This window comes from Lycium ferocissimum, chromosome 7, assembly GCF_029784015.1.
Source record: "Lycium ferocissimum isolate CSIRO_LF1 chromosome 7, AGI_CSIRO_Lferr_CH_V1, whole genome shotgun sequence".
Taxonomy (NCBI): domain Eukaryota; kingdom Viridiplantae; phylum Streptophyta; class Magnoliopsida; order Solanales; family Solanaceae; genus Lycium; species Lycium ferocissimum.
Genome location: NC_081348.1, coordinates 47,620,286 through 47,638,463, shown reverse-complemented (window position 1 = coordinate 47,638,463; position 18,178 = coordinate 47,620,286). Strand labels below are relative to the sequence as shown.

The following is an 18,178-nucleotide window of genomic DNA, read 5'->3' as shown; positions in this document are numbered from 1 at the left end:
TGGTAAAGGCTTCTTAATAGCACTTTTTAAGTTTGAGCTTCAGCTATTGCTTGTTATGAGGTCCTTATTACTGATTTGGTATACTCTAAAAATGCCTTTGGTACAATATTGACGATCTCACAAAGATGAAACTTGAGTTAGTTCTCCGGGTAAAAAAGATATTAGACATTCCATCTTTTCACATTAACACTTTTGATGTTATTTGACTTGCCCTGAATCGGCTAGTAAATAACTTCATAGATAGATGGGAGATAGAAAAATAGAAGAGAATCGAACACAAACTTTTTCAACTTCAAATCCTCTATTTTAGTTTGGAATAATGAAGAAAATTGGCAAACAAACAATTTGCAAATAATATTTCAATGTTTGCACTTAATATGTCCAAGTGCCTACTTAGATATCCATGTAGGATGAGAAAGAAAACTAGATCTCATTGGCAACCAGATCATCATTGTGGAGATAACTACTACAAGCAGGGACAGGGAAGTGAAAAGGAGAAAAGAAAATCAGCTGAAAATAAAAAAAGAAAAATCAGATACAATGTGCTGAGACTATGGCTAATTTATAAGAGGGAACAAAATTTTAACACTAATATGTATATCTCACAGATACAGTAACTATACAAAGAACTCAAGTAACAACAGCAAATAAGCTTCAATCACGAGCAAGTTGGAGTCGACCATATGGATCTTCACTGACTATTATCGTTTCATTTGAGCTCATCTCACGCCAGTATTACATGAAGGCTTGATCAAGGAAGAAAAATAAAAATTTCATATGATGTAAGACTGTTTGACTCCTTTTCGTGAACGTTTTCGCCTTGGATTCGAACTCAGAATGTTTGAAAAGGCACTTAGAAGATCTGTATCTTCCACATTGATTACCATCTTTGCAGCCTCTGGAGTAGCAATAAGCAGCTTTGCCACTAGGTATCCTGCAATAGACCATGTCTGAAAGAGACGTGCCTGTTTCCCAATGAACCCTCCTCGCTTTGTATCATAGTATTCGGGCCATCTGTCTCTGGATAAGCGTCTCTCCGCAATCTTAATTGCTTTTTCAGCGATTTCAGGCCTCTTCATTTTTATGCATGCCACAGTAAGCTGAAAACAGTTCCACATTTGAATACTCTATATTAGAACATTTCTGTGAATGCGCACACGAGACGACAATATTATTTCAGTCAAGAGTTATATACTTCTGATTGGCCTTATTCTTATATTACATCTAACACATGTATAACTCATCCATTGCACAAATTTTATTAACGTGACTCGAGTGCCAACAAGACATGAAAGCACTAATAAAGGAATCAATTTTCAAATCTTTTTATGATTAAATAAAATCACTAGTAAAATTGTAAGACCCTGTTTTTGTCACTATAATATGATGTTTTGATCTTATCATCTATGGATTTATCGCAAGATCATTGACCACTCTATCTGCTGCTGAAGGCATTTTTAAACTTAAGCGGTAAACAAATAGAACAGACACTTTCCATAACAACCGCACTATATCTGACACAAAATAAAATTTCATTCCAACATAATGCAGTATATTAAACTTGTGAACACCACTCTCGTTCATTTGTGCGTGAAACACTCATAGTGGTGACTCTGTAAATCATAGGAATAAGTTGACGGAACACAAGACGAATAGGTGTTTGGAATGTGGACTAGATTCTGATCTGGAGCTTTTACGCATTTTGCCCCTACAGATGGAAATGCTGGTGCCACTCCTCCTTATACTAGAGATCACCTCCAATATTTTAAAAGGTGAAGCTACTAGAGATCACCTCCAATATTTTAAAAGGTGAAGCTAAGACTCATCTCTAGGTTCACTTGACCGTGACCCATGCTCATTTTAAATTTATTCCTTTATATAACGCACGTACATACATATATCGTATTACATATATATCTTATATCTATAGATACATACAAGTGCGTGTGTTATTTGTTTGTAATTAAATTCAGATATTTAACTTTAGCTGTCATACATTTTTTCAGTTCCTTTTGAATTTTTATATTTAATGTATTTTCATATAATAAATGTCAAAAAGAACGTGGAATTACTGAAAGCATGAAATCAGAGGTGTGCACACTAAAGAATGATAACTTACCTGCCAGAGCAAAGTTGGCCAGGATCCTCCATTATGATAAGACCAAGGCCTGCACCAATAGAATAAAAAATTATCAGCAAGGTAAATTACAACGAGGATAGAAAACAACATACACATTAGAAGAAAAAAGAAAAGAAAAGAAGGCATTACGTGTTTTTCGGATCACCACCAGTAATAATGCGCCATTCCTGGCCTTCAAGAGCAGGATAACATATCTTCAGTGGCATATCAGCTACTAAGTCCTCCCATTTGGCTTCAATAAGATCTAAAATAGCATGAGACTGATCTATGTTAGCGAGACTGCTTACAATGGACCATAAGTTCCCGAGTGAAAAGAACCGGAAGTCCATGTGAGCTGGCTGCAAGTTTCCGATAAGATAGCCCCCTTTACTAGGCATCCATTCGACCAGCCAGGGAGGAATTTGATCTGGATATATATTAAACTTATTGATTGCGTCGTATGAATATTCCTCTGTTTTGTATCTATAAATCTCGTTCAATTTTGTCACATCGATCCAGTAGTATTCCCTAATATGAAATGACAATGCTAACAGGCGATTGTTAAGTGCTCTAACAAGGTCTGTTGATTCTTCCTCTGGAGAAAGCATCTCCCGTGCACAGAGTAAGGCTGAATAATATAACGCCTGCAAAGCATGAAACGTCATGCACATAATTATGCAGAACCTCCTAGGAAGAGAAGAAGAGATACAAACACATGTCTAGACGAAGCGATGGAATGAAATAAAAAGTTTGTAACACTACCTGGCATATGTACAACTAATAAACATAATGTAACCTATCACACAATATTGGCTATGCAATGTGATAGCTTAGAACCTACAATGAGTATAGGAGTGGAAAATGGGCGGGTCAGATCAGATATGGGTGGTTCCATAACGAGTTAAAGAAAAACGAATAAAATATCTGATCCACCCATATTTAACACGGATAAAAAATGGGTTACTTGATCCACATTTGATCCACTTTTAAGAAGTCAGTTATCCAAAACATGTCTAATGGGTCGGGATCGGATAGTTACTTGTTTTTTTAACCATTTTGCCAGCCCTAAGTGAGTATCTATATCTAAACATGAATAATTTGACCTTTCCTTTCGTCTCCTCCTCGATTGTATTTGTTAATAAAGGTAATTGCATCTGGTATAAATTCTGAGAATAAACTTGCACGTTCTGCTGAGATCATTCCAATGATGGTGGTACTTAACACAAATTTATAGGGGAGGTCATAGACTATGTAATCAGAGAGAACGTGCTCCTCCGTTTCCTAAAAATCAATCAAATAGGCGTCAATTTGATATATTAGTTTCATAGTTATCATCTACGGTGAGAGGTTGTCAGGATGAGTATCACCCTCATATCAAAAGTTAGATGTTAGGTCTTTGACATGATTAATCAGAGAGGTCAGATAGGTGTGGGAGGTAACATGTCAATGACAATGTTTCCAAAAACAGGAAAAACATAAAAAGGAGATAGCATTTTAGAGTTTAATACATCAAATAACTGATTTCGATAAAAGATATGACAACCTTGCATGCAGACAGGGAAAATGAAAAGACCTGAATTTCCAGAGGGTGGCCATGGATTCCCATGCGGCGATCTATCATGCAAGAACCGTCAGTCACCAGCAAAGTCGGAAACATATCAAAACCATCTGCGAGACATAGCCTAAGGACCATCTTTATTCCAGTTTGGACATCAACCCTCTCCTGAAGAGAAAGATCTCCAGAGCATTTCCCGTATGCTCGAAGCAATATAATCCACCACAATCCTGGAATTAATTCAAAAATAATATAAATCTCAAAATCTACAGATAACCATAAAACTTTCTATAAAAAAATGCATCAAAAGTTACTAATGATCACCTGAATCAACAGGTGCAACTCGACCAATTGCTGCCTCACCGAAGTCTGGATCCAATACATCTTCTGTTGCATATTCGTCATTATCAAGTGGAACCGTACGCACTTTGAAGCTGGCTGGCATAAGTCCTTGACCTGGACTATAGCAATCCATTGTTTTCTCCCAACTCTGTTTGACATAGAAAAAGGTGCTTACAATGCCAAAAACTTATGACAGAAACTTTTCCAACCTCACCAAGTTAAGATAAGTGATTCTCCTAAATGAATCTCGCGCAAGTCAAGCATTTTGCTTATACATTGTACTGTAGAACTATTGCTAATGGCAACCTAAGGTTCAAAAAGAGCCACCTTTCACGTGAATTACATTTCATTGCAGCTAATCAGACAACATGCAACACATGGAAGTTATATATTATGCATGTTAAAGAAGTATGCGGTATGTATAAAAACAAGAACAGCAGTTCAAACGAAGTAACTAGGGAATAGCTAAGAAAGTTAATTATACCAGGGGCCAGCAAAGCAGTAGATATTACACACAATTGCTTAATTGGAGGGAAATTTTCCAGCAGAGAGACTGCATATATTCTATATTTTGGGGAGTAGAACGTGACAAAATTGTTACTATGAGCACAGAAACATATGATGCTACTGAAAGGAATCCAATTACAACTGAATTATCATCCTCATAAATAAATACAAAAAAAAAAAAAAATGTTAAAGTGCATTACAACAAACATCGAATTCCAATATGAAAGCAGGCAAAGCTGAACACCAAACAAAGTAGTTGATTGAGATAACTAGAGTCATTTTACCTGCAACTGAAGCGTGTGAAGTATGAAGTTCTTCACGATATCATACTCTCCTTTTAGTAGGAAAGCTATCCCAGAAGGTATAAAATCACGTATAAATACTTGATCATAGTTTAAAATAGTTGCTTCACTTAGATCATTAGCAGCTATAGTTCCAACTGGGGTGCCACAGTAATAAACCATAGCAGCTCGCAAGTAGTGCCACGCTTCATCCTCAATAGACTCCGTGCTGGTTCTAGGCTTACCATTAACTGCGGCAGCAGTTTTAAAACCTTCATTGAAAGGCCTAGTTCCATTTTCCTGTTTCTTGATCTCTTCATCTGGAGTATGATTTGGAATCTTCGAACTCGCAGTGTGCATTGATTTTCCATTTCCACCTTTAATGATTGTCTCACTGACTCTTTCAGGTTGTTGGCAATTACAGATCAACGAATTGGACCGATTATGAGGCTTTTCTCCGCGGAAAACACTATGTAAGCCACGAAAAGCATTTAACCTTGAGCAACTTCTCCACTTACTTAAACCCTTTATCTGCATATACCTCAAGTCCCCGTGATTTATACTTTTAAAACAACGCTCATAACAAAGTAAAGAGTTTGATTTCGCCAAGATAGAACTTGTCCTGACTTGACATGAAAGCTCGCCGGATAAAAGTTGTAGGGCTGCTTCTGAAGCACCCATTGTCAGTAAGAATCTGAAATTGATGATGCCTTTAGCTTTGCAGCTATTATAATAACTTGTGGATTTAATCAATGCATTTACATAAAATAACATAGTTTAATACAGTAAAAGGGACAACTTTAACATGAGCCAGTCAATTTAGAAATAGGCTAGTTGAAGAATTGAATAAGCAGAACAGACATAACCCAAATTGTTGCAGCCACAACAGTTGCTTTTCTAAATAAACTCAGAGTGACAGCTGCAAATGGTCATCATCATCCCTTAACAAGAAGACCCTTTTTAATGGACATTTCAGCAAAACTGAGAAAGCTTCAATAATAATAAGAAAAGATCCAGTCTTTCTCAAAGATCTTAACTTTCAAAACAAAGAGATATTCACTGAGCTAACTGCAAAGGGCCATCATCCCTTAAAAAAAAGACCCCTTTTTATGGACATTTCAGCAAAATGATGGAGAAAAGTGGAACCATCCTGCCAGTTTATAAACCAAGAAAGCTTTAAAATAAGGCATTAGGAAAAAACCAATCTTTCTCAAAGATCATAATTTTGCAAAATAAAGAGATATTCACTTAGATAACTCATCATCTCTTAAAAAGAAGACTTTTTTTTAATGGACATTTCAGCAAAATGATGGATAAAACTGAAACCATCATATCAGTTTAGAAGCCAAGAAAGCTTAAATAAGCATAAAAAATTACCCCATCTTTCTCAAAGATCTTAACTTTGCAAAATAAAGAGATGTTCACTAAGCTAATTACTGCAAATGGCCATCATTATCCCTTAAAAAGAATACCCTTTTTAATGGACATTTCAGCAAAATAATGGAGAAAACTGGAACTATTTAGAAACCAAGAAAGCTTTAATAATCATAATCTATCTCAAAGATCTTAACTTTGCCCAAAAAAAAAAAGAGAGAGAGATATTCACTGAGCTAATTACTGTAAATGGCCATTATCATCCCTTAAAAAGAACACCCTTTTACTGGAATTTCACCAAAATAATGGAGAAACTTATAAGAAAGTCTTTAATAAGCATAAGAAAAAATCCCATCTTTGTCAAAGATCTTAACTTTGCAAAACAAAGAGATATTCACTGAACTAATTACTGCAAAGGGTCATCATATCTTAAAGAAAAAAACCACCCTTTTTAAATTTTAATTTCAGCAAAATGATGGAGAAACTAAGAAAGTTTTCAATAAGCATAAGAAAAAATCCCATCTTTTTCAAAGATCTTAACTTTACAAAACAAAGAGATATTCTTGAGCTTGCTAAGTGAAGTAGTTAAGATAAACACTATGTTTCCCAAAAAGGAAAGATGCAGTAAAAAAAAAAAAAAAGAGCACTAGCACAAAGATATGTGGTGACAAGTAAAAGGGTTCTTGAATATGCATACCTAGTTTCCAAGATTGGAATATGATTTGTGAAGATGTTTACTTTATTATTATTGAGTTAAAGGTTAAATCTTGCAGAAAATTAACTTGGGGTTTTCTTGAATTTTCTGGGGAAATCTTGAGGCTTTTGCTCTGCTTTAATTTTCAGTGACACTCAGGTTGGCCGGTAAAGTTTATTACTATTTGTTTTTTATTACCGTGAAGCCCACGGCAAGGGGACACGTATAACCATGTACTCTATTACACCTTCATGTTAAATAATTTTGGTTCAGTGCCTGTAAAAAAGAGAAAATTGACCGTATAGTTTATAAAATATGTACACAGTATAAATAATATATATGCAGATCTTATCCCTACCTTTAGGGTCTATGGAGGGTAAAGTGTACGCAGACCTTATTCCACCTTGAAAGGTAGGGAGGCTATTTCCTTAAGACCGTCGGCTCAAGACAAAACAGGACAAAAAAGTCAGATAAGGATAAGCATATCAAAGCAATATGAAAATGAGAACTAACAAAAGTGAGAAAGTTATGATAAAACAGTCTGGAAAAAAAAGGCCCAACAAATATAAGCAGAAATCAAAGGGCAATAAACGATAGAGCAAGACTACAACTACTAGTACGAAAGAATAAGCGAGACTACCTACTAGCCTTCTATTCTAATCTGAGTGCTCCTCATGTCCGGTAAGCTGAAACTACGTCATGTCCTGTGTAATTATCTCTCCCCAATACTTCTTTGGCCTACCTTTACCTCTCCTGAAACCGTACATAGCCAACCTCTCACACTTCCACACTGGGGCATCTGTGTCTCTCTTCTTCACATACCCAAACTATCTCAGCCTTACTCCTCGCATCTTGTCCTCCACCGATGTCATTCCCACCTTGTCTCGGATATCTTCATTCCTAATCCGATCTCTCCTAGTGTGCCCACACATCCATCGTAGCATTCTCATTTCCGCGACTTTCATCTTCTGAACGTGGTAGGCAATCTATACTTGAGTCATGTTTGGTAAACTAGATGACTGCGTACATTTAGGTAAGTTTCCCTATAGATAATGTTACCTCTATTTGGTGGCAATTTATGTGTGTTTAACTAATTAAATATGAAACTTTAAGATTTTTTTTAAAAACCTTGTGACCAAAATGCGCATTAATATTTGTGTAACTATAAATCGTCTACAGTAAAATATAGTGAAATTTTTTAAATTAAATTATTTTTAAATAATGAAGTACGATATATTTTTTTTGTGTAACACATAATTTGAAATAGACAGAATACATTTCTCATCTAAATTAAATGTAGCTTTAGCCAAATTATTAGGATTAAATTACACTCCAAATGCTAACAATGTAAATACTTATAATTGAACTTTAACATGTGATAACATGTTAATTACCATACTAAATTTTCATTAACACTTATAAAAAAAATTACTTGTAATTACCTAATAAGTGATCTAATTATGAAAATACTTTTACACTATTGATGCATTGAATTTAAACTCAAATTATAATGGTCTAATTATGTGTTGCTTTACAAATTAAGAAAGCATTAACATTTTTTTCCTTCAAATTTATGCTACTGTTGTAGAAGGATTGAGAAGAAATAAATAATAAATGTAGCTTAGTCAAATAATCCTTATTATTAATGCTATTGGATAGTTCTTTTATGCCAAAATGTTATCCCACCCTTATTTTGGATTGAAGAAAGTACTAGACAACATAAAAATTGGAATTATGGATCAAGGAGGATTGCATCATTGTTGCCAATTGGCAAATTTTTTCTGTGGCCATACAATTGTTTCCAGTATCTATTTGACAATCTATACTCTTTTGTTGGCTTAACATGGTTGGTCAAATTAGAGAAAAAGGAGAATACAGTTTTGTTTATTACTTTATTACTTTTAGATGACAAAATTGGATCATTTTATGAACGAATCATAAACTGGCTAATGGTAGGGTACATGGCGGGAAGGTGGTGGAAGGAATAATAATTATTTTTTTCAATTCAAGAGTTAGATATATATACTCGTTTTGAAGCCCGATTAATTTAAAGTCGTATCGCTTTGTATCAGAATTTTTTATCCCAAACTTGAATCTGAGCCTTTTAATTGAAGATGTAGCGATCATATCTATCCCGTCACAATCTTAATGATGATGCTCTCGTAGAGTCTAGTAACAGTTTCTTCTTTCTTTGATCTTTTTTCCCATTTCCTTCAAACTGGTCCATATGATATTTTTGCATTCTAAAACGTAACAAAATCGTCATTAAGAAAAATGTAAATATGTTAGTAAATTTGACGAACTGTATTATTAAACGTGAGTATAATAACTAAGATTCAAATTCATTAAGTAATGCAAATCTTAAATTTGATGCAATTTTTTTTCACAAACGTTAACGTATCTTGTATCTTGTTAAAGTTCCATATTAGTTAAGGACAAAGAAAATATGGTTTCTATAAAGAGGCAGGGATTAAAAAACACACCTCAACTGTCACTTTTTTTTGTGCTTCATATCTGAACTATCCGAAATAAGACTTTTCTACCTAAACTATCACCAGATAGTTAGCAAATTAGTTGAGACTTTAAAGCAGGTACCAAATAAGGGATGGAATGAGATGGGATGGGAAACTAGAAAATAAAAAGACAGATAAATCCTTGAAGTGAGAAAGGAAATAAAGTTTGTAACAAAAACAAAATTGTATGGTGTGCAAAAACTGCCTCATTTCGAATCGTTCAAGGCTAAAGTTGATCCATTTTTCTTTATTTTGAAGCAAGTGTTGGTGGGAAAGATAGTTTTAAACTACTCCCTCCGTTTCAATTTATATAAATCCATTTGACTGGGTACGACATTTAAGAAAGAGGGAAGGTTTTTGAAACTTGTGGTTCAAAATAAGCCTTGAAAATTTGTGTGGCTGTAAATCATTCTTAAAGTAAATTTGTTTCCAAATTAGGAAAGAGGTCATTCATTCTGATACGAACTAAAAAAGAAATAGGTTCAAACAAATTGAAACAGAGGGAGTATTTGATTAGTCTAAAGGTATTTTTGAGCAAAAAACATAACGGCAGGCAAGGCAAAATTGGCCTATTTCAAATAGTTCAGGGCTATTTTTGGCATTTTCCCATAAATAAATAAGGAGAAAATTAGTCATCCATTTTACAAGTGTATGTATACCTCTCAACCGCAAATTACAAGCTTGTGTTGTCAATGGCGCGAGGTTTTCTTATTTCTTCACAGACCAAAACATCTTCACATTTACTCCTAAACTCCATTTATGAAACTTCAAGATTAACAAAATTCCTATATTACCCTTCTTCATCTCTTCGTTTCTCTCTTTCTACTTCTTTTTCTTCTCGGTTTCTGTGCAGTTGTTGTTGCAGTCACAGCCAAGAAAATGGCCCAATTGATATGTCAGTATACTCAGACACATTTGCAAAGCGTATGGCTATGGCTGGTCTCAAACCCCATCATCCTATTGGTCAGTTTTACCCCTCCATTACTTTTTTTTTTTTTACTTAATGAATTATGGGTGCATAGAAAAGAAAACTGGAAAAATTTGCATCTATGTAGTACTCCCTCGCAAAAAGATTGTCTTACTTTCCTTATCAGTTTGTCCTTAAACAAATTTGCACATTTCTATAATTAGAAATAATTTAACTTTATGAGATGATTTACTGCCAAATAAATATCTAAAGCTTGTTTTGGACTCCACATGTCAAAAGTCTTCCTTTATTTCTTAAACTCCGTGCCAGGTCAAACTAAGATAATCTTTTTGGGACGGAGGGAGTACCTTTTTTTTTTAATCCATTAGTGAATTGGTGTGCCTGAATTAGAAGTATTAATATCATGAGGAATTGTTTTGCGGGTCTCACTAAGGTGTTCCAGGTTTAATATATATGTACAAGAAGTAATCTTTGAATATACACAGTATAATTTTCTCTATACTCACAATTTTTTTTTTTTGAGGAAGACCCTTAGCTCTACGTGGCTAAGCTAGTATCTCACTCTTCCATTCTTAACCAGAATGTTCGGGTTTGAGCTCTGTGAATGGAGTCGCCTTTGATAGGAAACGCTTTAACCCACAGTGGGTAAAAGATTGTAACTTTATAGTTTATAGTACCTTTTTCATTACTTTGTAATTGATTAGACGTTTGCCAAGCGTATGGCTATGGCTGGTATTGAACACCATAATCGTATTGGTCAGGTTTTCCCTCTTCATTTCTTCTTTTTTTACTTTGTGGGTACATAGAAATTAGAAAGAGGAGTTGAATGTGCGAAAAAGATTGCAGCTTTATGGTATAGTACTATAGTCTGATAATTTTTGGCTGCTATAAAGAATATATAATATATGAAAGGTTCAAATATGCCCTTTCCCACTTGTGGGATTCCAATGGGTATGTTGTTGTTTTCCAAATATGCCCGTAAAGTATTCGAAATTGTACAGATATGCACTTCGTTAATAGTTTAGTTCACATATGCACTTATCGTTCAATTCAGCTCGTCTAGTAATGTTGGTATCTCAAAGGCTTTATGCAGAGTTGATTAAGAGTCAATCAAGTATTGAGCTGCATTTTAATTTATAAATTTAGTATTTGATTGAAAATGAAATGGAATTATTGTTTGTTTTCCTCTCTCCCCTTTCCCCTTATTAATCTTCTCTAGGAAAGAAAGAAATATGAGGGCATTTGATGGGGTGGAACAAGATTTTGTAAAATTGCATTGGAGTGTTTTGTCTCTAGTTACTTTTTGGTGTACTCACGAGGTCCCTATTTGTATAGAGGATTGGATATCTTGTTGAGAACCATATTTTGATGTAGGTTCTCTTCTTTTGGTGTATGGCTCGTATACGGAGTTTTCCCAATTGTTAATAAAATTATTTACTTTATCAAAAAACAAATATCTTCTCTATATTCAAATTATTCGAAGTGCCAGAAGTCAAGCAGGCAGGTTCAGTTGGAAAGATTCAAATTTAACTTTTCTGCTGGACACAACTGTCGTCCTGTGGTGCTGACAAAGTATATGGCGCATTATGGTGTCAACTAAATAAAAAAGAACTAGGACTCCTTAAAGAGGACTTGGAATAGACGCCGGTCAACGATCCAGCTAACTAAGAACAATCTATTATTTCTTGGATGGTCTTTATTGTGACCATGGAGCTGAATTTTCTTCTTGACCTTTTTTGTAGTTTTGGGCGTTTCTGGTGGCCCTGATAGCATGGCTCTTTGTGTCTTAACTGCTACATGGAAAGCCAATGCCCTTGGTGTTGCTGCACAAAAGAACGAATTCGTTGACGGGCTCTTGGCTGTGGTAATTGATCATGGACTTCGTGCTGAGAGTAAAGATGAGGCCAACCTTGTTCATCGTCGAGTCACAAGCATGGGTATATATTCCTTAACTTTTTCTTTCTCTTGAATGTAACAGCATTGCTTAACACCTTTTAATAGAGATATAATGTAGGCCTTGTATAGGAATCAAATGTGAGATTGCTTGCTGTGAATGGTCAGAAGGCAAACCAAAGCAGGGTCACTTGCAAGAAGCGGCTCGCCGGAAGAGGTCATTATGATAGTTTCAAATTTTCTTCAGCGGAATGCTATTTCTGAGCCTTGTCATATTTGTGCATGCTGGTTTTTGACCGACGATATGTTATACATTCAGCCTGATGTTAGTAGTCTTTTCATTATTGTGAGTAAACAAGTTGTTCTTTTTCATTTGTTCAGGTATGAAATTCTCCAAAGTGCTTGCATCCGGCATCAGATTGGTGTGTTGATGACTGCGCACCATGCAGATGACCAGGTATTGTCATAACAGTGTCTACTCTGTGGATTTTTCCATTTTATGTTTCTAAAAAATTAGCACTTATCAGATGGAAATCTGTTTAAGTTTTGTCATTATATCGAAAAGAGTTTCATTAATGGTATTTGAATACAATTAATGTTGCGTCATGCACATGTAAAGGTTTTGACACCATAGACTTAGCAATCGCTAATGGGATTACTCTACAGGCGGAACTATTGATTCTCAGGTTATCTCGTAATAGTGGTGTGCTTGGACTTGCTGGAATGGCGTTTGTATCACAGCTGTTCTGTACATGTCCAGATTTAAGTGCTGAAGCGAGTGGCAGCGGACTTTTATTGGTGAGACCTCTCCTGGAGTTTTATAAAGAAGATATGTACAAGGTTAGTTTTTTCAGATTGCCTTTATGGAAGATTTCCATAGTAGCCTTTGAACCTAAATGACATCTTCTAATCTGTAAGTAGAGTTGTTCAGGTTAATGTTTCAGCACCAATATTAAAATGATTAAACTACATCTGCGCATTTTGCTTAAAAAATTCAGGTGGTTATTCCTTTTCCTAGTTCATTGGAAACTTCTAAAGTTGTGTTACCTTTGTATTGCAGATATGTCTAGGTGCCAATCAAGAATGGGTTGAAGATCCCACGAACAGAAGTGCATTATTTGCTCGTAATAGAATTCGGATGATATTGACTGACTTGGCGTCACGTGAGTTGTTTTTCTTTCATTTGACTTAATTATTCACCCTGTGTTTTAGAAAAATCTTGTTAACAGAACCTGTAATTACTGTATCTTGCTCATATAATTTTCAGCTATCTTCAGATCTGAGTTGCAAGCACTTATTGATGCTTGTCGGAGAACAAGGTTGCATGTTGACATAATTTGTTCCAACTTGATGCATCGAGCTGTGACTATCATGCCTGTGAGTTTTAGAGTTTAGTTGGGAATGCATTCTAACCAACGTGCCATTGTCCCTCTATTGATACTTGATAGCCTTTGGAGCAGGTTTACATGTTTGGGAAATATCATCTATCTGCATTTGCTTTCAATTCATGCCTTTTTTTTGGGTATATTGTCGTCAGTTTGCAGTTTAGCACCTTTTTCCTTGCATACACAGTTGACATTCCAGTACCTGTTTAGAAAAGAACAAGTAACATTTTAATTTAAGTTAGCCTTTTAAAAAAAAGTAACATCTTAATTCAACTTTATTTTTGTATCCCCAACGCAAAATGAAGCCTGTGAGTTGTGTGGTTGTAGGTAGTAAAACAGAAAGCAACAATGTATAAAAATAAGGTATGCAGTTTTCTATTTGGACTGGGGTAGATTGGTAATTTCCTGTTTTCTTTCTTTGGACTTGTGGTTCGTCATAGTTACCAATTTAAATGTTACTACTTCTTTTCCCCCAGATATCTGAAAGTAAGTCCTAAAGCATTTTAGAAGTCATAGTTTCTAGGCATGCCCTGAAGGGGAGCCTTGGCGTAACTGGTAAGGTTGCTGCCATGTGACCAGGAGGTCATGGGTTCGAGCTGTGGAAACGGCCTCTTGTAGAAATGCAAGGTAAGGCTGCGTACAATAGACCCTTGTGTTCCGGCCCTTCCCCGGACCCCGCGCATAGCGGGAGCTTAGTGCACCGGGCTGCCCCTTTTTTTAGTTTCTAGGCATGCCCCTTGCATTACTGTTGTTGACTATGTGCACTTCTTCCAAAAATTTAAATTGCAGGCATTCGATGAAGTATTGTCGAAAAGAATTAGTGAATAAATAGATAACTAATCATTTGGAAAAGAAACTTAGTAGGCGTTTGGCCATAGAAACCAAAAAAAAAAAAATCACTTTTTTTGGAATTTTTGAAGTTGGAGTTGGAGTTGTGTTTGGCCATAGTTTTTGCAAATAATATTTGGTTGTTGAAATGTACTTTTTCTAAAAAACATGAAATATGATTTATACCCCCGAACTTCTAAAAACTTGCAAAACCACCCAAAGCAATTAATAAACATAACCCGTGCGAGAAATATAGCAACTATACTCAAGATCAGCTTATGTAGTGCTCAAGGCTGATGGTTTCTTTCCATCAAAAGGCTGCAACTGGGGAGCCTACCCGTGTACACAAAAAATATAGCATCTCTAAATATGGCTTGTTGCGAAATTCCCACCTGCTTCTTTTCTTTTAAAGGCTTTTTAGCACATGATGTTCAATGTTTGTTGGAGTGGAGAGCAACTGAGCAACATAACTAGTGAAAAAGGTTGTATGAACTTTTTGGGTAAAAATTGAGCAACATAAAAACTTTTGGGGTAAAAATTGAAAACAGAAAAACAAAAGTAAAGGTCCAAAACAGAAAAACGAAAAAGTGAAGAACAAGTTTTGGTTGTTTTCCAAATTCCAAATACAACTTGAAGTTGTATTTGGAATTTTTAAGGCCAAACACATAAAGTGAAAAAAAATTCCGGAAAAAAGTGAATAATTCTCATTGCCAAACGGGTCCTTAGAAAGGAATTCTTCAATGACTACTGGTACTGTTGGTAAATGTATTTTAACTAGAACACACACATGTAATATTTCCTTAGTATTGAATCTCATCTGGTTAAGAGAAACACTATATATTTCTGTACCTTGTCTATAACCTGATGTTCCCTCTCTCTCATTCTCTGCCTCCCCCACTAATTTTTTTCTTCTGGAAAGCAGGAAGGATATGCGGTGATTGAGTTAGGAATCCTCAATCCTTCAGAATTGAAGGACATAATTCTCTCCAAGTTTATTGCTTTGTTATTGCAGGTATTGCAACTTTCAGCTTTTACTTTAATCAGTTTATCTCAGACAACATATTTTGTTGTAGATAGCTTTCTTCGACCTCTATCTAATGATAGATACCTACTCATTGCCTCTTGTTTTCGGTATTGATAGTTTGTTTCACAAAGGCAAAGGCCTGTCAGAGGCAGTGCATCAAAATTGATATTAGACTACATTCGGACTTCACCATGCAAGGTGAATATAATCCAATCTAACTCGATCTTTGCCTTGTGGGCAAGAAATTCCTTTATTTTGAAGTTAGATTGACGATTTTTAATAACACATTGCCGAATGTACATCACTTATGACACCTTGCAGACTGCTGTTACTGCATCCGGTTGTTACCTTTGTCCTGCTCCTGGCTCCAAAGGCACTAAAGTATTGGTTTGCTGCTCAACTGATGCTGATTTGACCTTAGAGTTGTTAAATCCATACTTGACTGAAGGAAAAAACTGCTCTATATCAAATGAGGTAGAGCAAATTGTAGCAAATGGGAGGTCATACTCAGATCAGTTCCCTCAAAGTACACTCGGAATGCAATTTTTGGACTTAACATCTTCTGATACCGTTCTAGCTGAAGCCAAAAGGGAAGGCATTCTTGGTGAATCTACCTACAAGAGCATTATTTCTCTACAGAGAGAGGAAAGCGATAATTTCAAGTCCAAAACTATTATTGTGCTCAAAAACAAGATGGAACAGAAAATAGAATACACAGCTTCTGCTCCAAGCGAAGTTCTCCATCCTAAAAAAGTTGGGTACTTCATGAACAGATTTATAGTGAAGTGGTATCTGAGCAAGCAAAACGCTAATCAACTCCAAGATTTTGAAGAAGAAAGATGGAACTTTTGCAATTCTTGTGTCCTTGGCCATGATCTGGTGGCCAGGGTACGTTACATGGTCGATGCTGATTGGTTGTACCTAGCAACATTATCAAAAAGAGGGGATGGAAGCAACATAAACTTGTGTTCTGCTTGTACAAAGAAATCAGCTGAAGGAGCTCTCCTCTTATTGAAATCCATTCCGGTTGCTGCACGAAGAGCTTTACCTGTCTTGGTCAATGTGGATGGGGTGTTGCTAAGCATACCAGTAAGTCGATGTCTTTTTTACGTCTTTCTTTGTGATACTAATCTGATAGTATTCTTCCTACAGCTAACAGACCTCCCTGGTACAACTTTTCCTTATCATTTTTTCCCTTTCTGCGTCACTGAACAAAGACAAAAGGCATGATAGCACAAAACTTTCTGGTTATAGCTAGCTAAACCACCACTGACTTGATCCTTCTTCTCTTCCACTCTGCAGCCCTTTGTCTTATCTCCCTTGTCTTTTTCTGGTTCTTTTCGAGATTGAGTGCGCACTTGATCAATTACCATTACATGTCGTAAAATAAAAAGTCACTCGAATAGCTCCCCATTCATTAATATAAATGTTTAAAACATACCTGTCCATATACATATAAGGAGAAAAAGAGAGTGAATGGCAATGTCTGATACTTAAACTGTATGGTTCACTAGACTGGTAACATGCAACTGGTGTCTGGACATGCATACTTGATTTTTCCTTTTCCATTTCTACATTTCCTGCCATTTTTCTCATCAACCTTTCTCACGAACTACCTGATATCTGTGAATATGATTGCTACTATTCTTGTGATTCACAGCCAACCTAAAGTCGGGCTGATTACATGTAGGTTTACTAGTTGTGACGGCGTTAAAAGTGTAACCACAATCACAGAAAAACTTGTATTCTTATTCCACACTTCAGTATGCTCTCTTATCTGAGTATATCAACTGATAGTAAGGACTAATTATTTTCTTTTGGCTTCTGTTTTCTCAGAGTGTGGGTTTCCAGCACTGTCCTTACTTGGTGGCGTCCGCTACGTTTAAGCCAAAGATACCGCTGGGTGGAGGTTACAGTTCATTCCTCTAGTTGTTTTACATTGTAACCAATGTAAACTTGTTTAGTGACTTATCATGATTAGTGTAGCTGGCCCTCCAGCACCCAAGGTGGAGCAATTCTCTGCTGGAGATGGGTAATTGGAGGGCATTGTTCAATTAGGGTGCAATGACACGTCTAACTAAAATTACCATAGCTACATTTGCATGTAAAATAATTGATAATTAACGTCTTGTAATTTACAACCAAGGGTCGGCCCAGTGGTCAATGAAGTGGATTGAGAACCGGGTCTTAGGTTCAAACTGTAGCAGAGGCAAAAACACTAGGTGACTTCTTCGTTTAATTCAAGCCTTGATCGACAGAGTTACCCAAAACTTGTGCTAGTAGGAACTAGGAAGTAACAAGTACCCTGTGCGCGCGCAGCGTGCAAGAGAAAGAGTTAACATCTTGTAATTCTTGTGGCTGGCATCTTATGCTTCTCTTTTATATATAAATTGCTTTTTGGATGTTGTTAATACATTTTAAGAGTCGGGTTAAGGCCGCTTTTTGGATATTGTTAATAATGTACCATCTTAAGAGTTGGGTTAAGGCTCGGACCTTGTTTTAGTCTATAGCAAAAGCTAAAGTTACAACTATGTCACCCATGGCAACATCAAATAGTTTTGGTAAGCATTGTCCCGGAACAACGGGAAAATTGTCTTCATATGGCCTATAAATCACATGTTTGAGCCACAACCAATGATGCTTGCGTTAGGATAGGTTACCTACACCACAACTTGTGCTGCATCTCTAACTCGAATACTGCATGAACATGGCTTGATTTGTGCACTGAGTTGCCT

At 35.9% G+C, this 18,178-nt stretch overlaps 2 protein-coding genes across 4 annotated transcripts; one reads left to right on the top strand and one right to left on the bottom strand.

Annotated features, from left to right (window-relative positions):
- Nucleotides 1–406: 406 nt before the first annotated feature.
- Nucleotides 407–7,034, bottom strand: LOC132065447 (neutral/alkaline invertase 3, chloroplastic-like). Of its 3 annotated transcripts, none has more exons than XM_059458849.1 (7): nucleotides 6,876–7,034; nucleotides 4,808–5,498; nucleotides 3,999–4,164; nucleotides 3,693–3,904; nucleotides 2,270–2,763; nucleotides 2,120–2,168; nucleotides 407–1,100 (listed from the first exon to the last, which is right to left on the bottom strand). In XM_059458849.1, the coding sequence occupies exons 2-7, from the start codon at nucleotides 5,483–5,485 to the stop codon at nucleotides 774–776; spliced, it is 1,926 nt and encodes a 641-aa protein (XP_059314832.1). In that variant the 5' UTR covers nucleotides 5,486–5,498; nucleotides 6,876–7,034; the 3' UTR covers nucleotides 407–773. The 3 variants fall into 3 exon arrangements, with proteins under 3 accessions (XP_059314832.1, XP_059314831.1, XP_059314830.1); XM_059458848.1 differs by having other exon boundaries at nucleotides 4,808–5,954; nucleotides 6,876–7,033; XM_059458847.1 differs by lacking the exon at nucleotides 6,876–7,034 and having other exon boundaries at nucleotides 4,808–6,802.
- Nucleotides 7,035–10,023: 2,989 nt separating this feature from the next.
- On the top strand, nucleotides 10,024–17,845 carry LOC132065445 (uncharacterized). The gene is made up of 11 exons (XM_059458844.1): nucleotides 10,024–10,348; nucleotides 12,056–12,250; nucleotides 12,339–12,423; nucleotides 12,588–12,663; nucleotides 12,873–13,046; nucleotides 13,267–13,369; nucleotides 13,474–13,583; nucleotides 15,342–15,431; nucleotides 15,561–15,641; nucleotides 15,765–16,532; nucleotides 17,280–17,845. The coding sequence occupies exons 1-11, from the start codon at nucleotides 10,078–10,080 to the stop codon at nucleotides 17,370–17,372; spliced, it is 2,046 nt and encodes a 681-aa protein (XP_059314827.1). The 5' UTR covers nucleotides 10,024–10,077; the 3' UTR covers nucleotides 17,373–17,845.
- The last annotated feature ends 333 nt before the right edge of the window (nucleotides 17,846–18,178 follow it).

Excerpts from the sequence above, each read along its gene's own strand:
- LOC132065445 (XM_059458844.1), top strand. The coding sequence starts at position 10,078 with ATGGCGCGAGGTTTTCTTATTTCTTCACAGACCAAAACATCTTCACAT. Across the intron at positions 13,584-15,341 it reads GAGCTGTGACTATCATGCCT|GAAGGATATGCGGTGATTGA; the intron begins GTGAGTTTTAGA and ends TCTGGAAAGCAG. Across the intron at positions 15,432-15,560 it reads TTATTGCTTTGTTATTGCAG|TTTGTTTCACAAAGGCAAAG; the intron begins GTATTGCAACTT and ends CGGTATTGATAG.
- LOC132065447 (XM_059458848.1), bottom strand. The coding sequence starts at position 5,578 with ATGTTATTTTATGTAAATGCATTGATTAAATCCACAAGTTATTATAAT. Across the intron at positions 4,165-4,807 it reads TTCACACGCTTCAGTTGCAG|AGTTGGGAGAAAACAATGGA; the intron begins GTAAAATGACTC and ends TATGTCAAACAG. Across the intron at positions 3,905-3,998 it reads AGTTGCACCTGTTGATTCAG|GATTGTGGTGGATTATATTG; the intron begins GTGATCATTAGT and ends AATTAATTCCAG.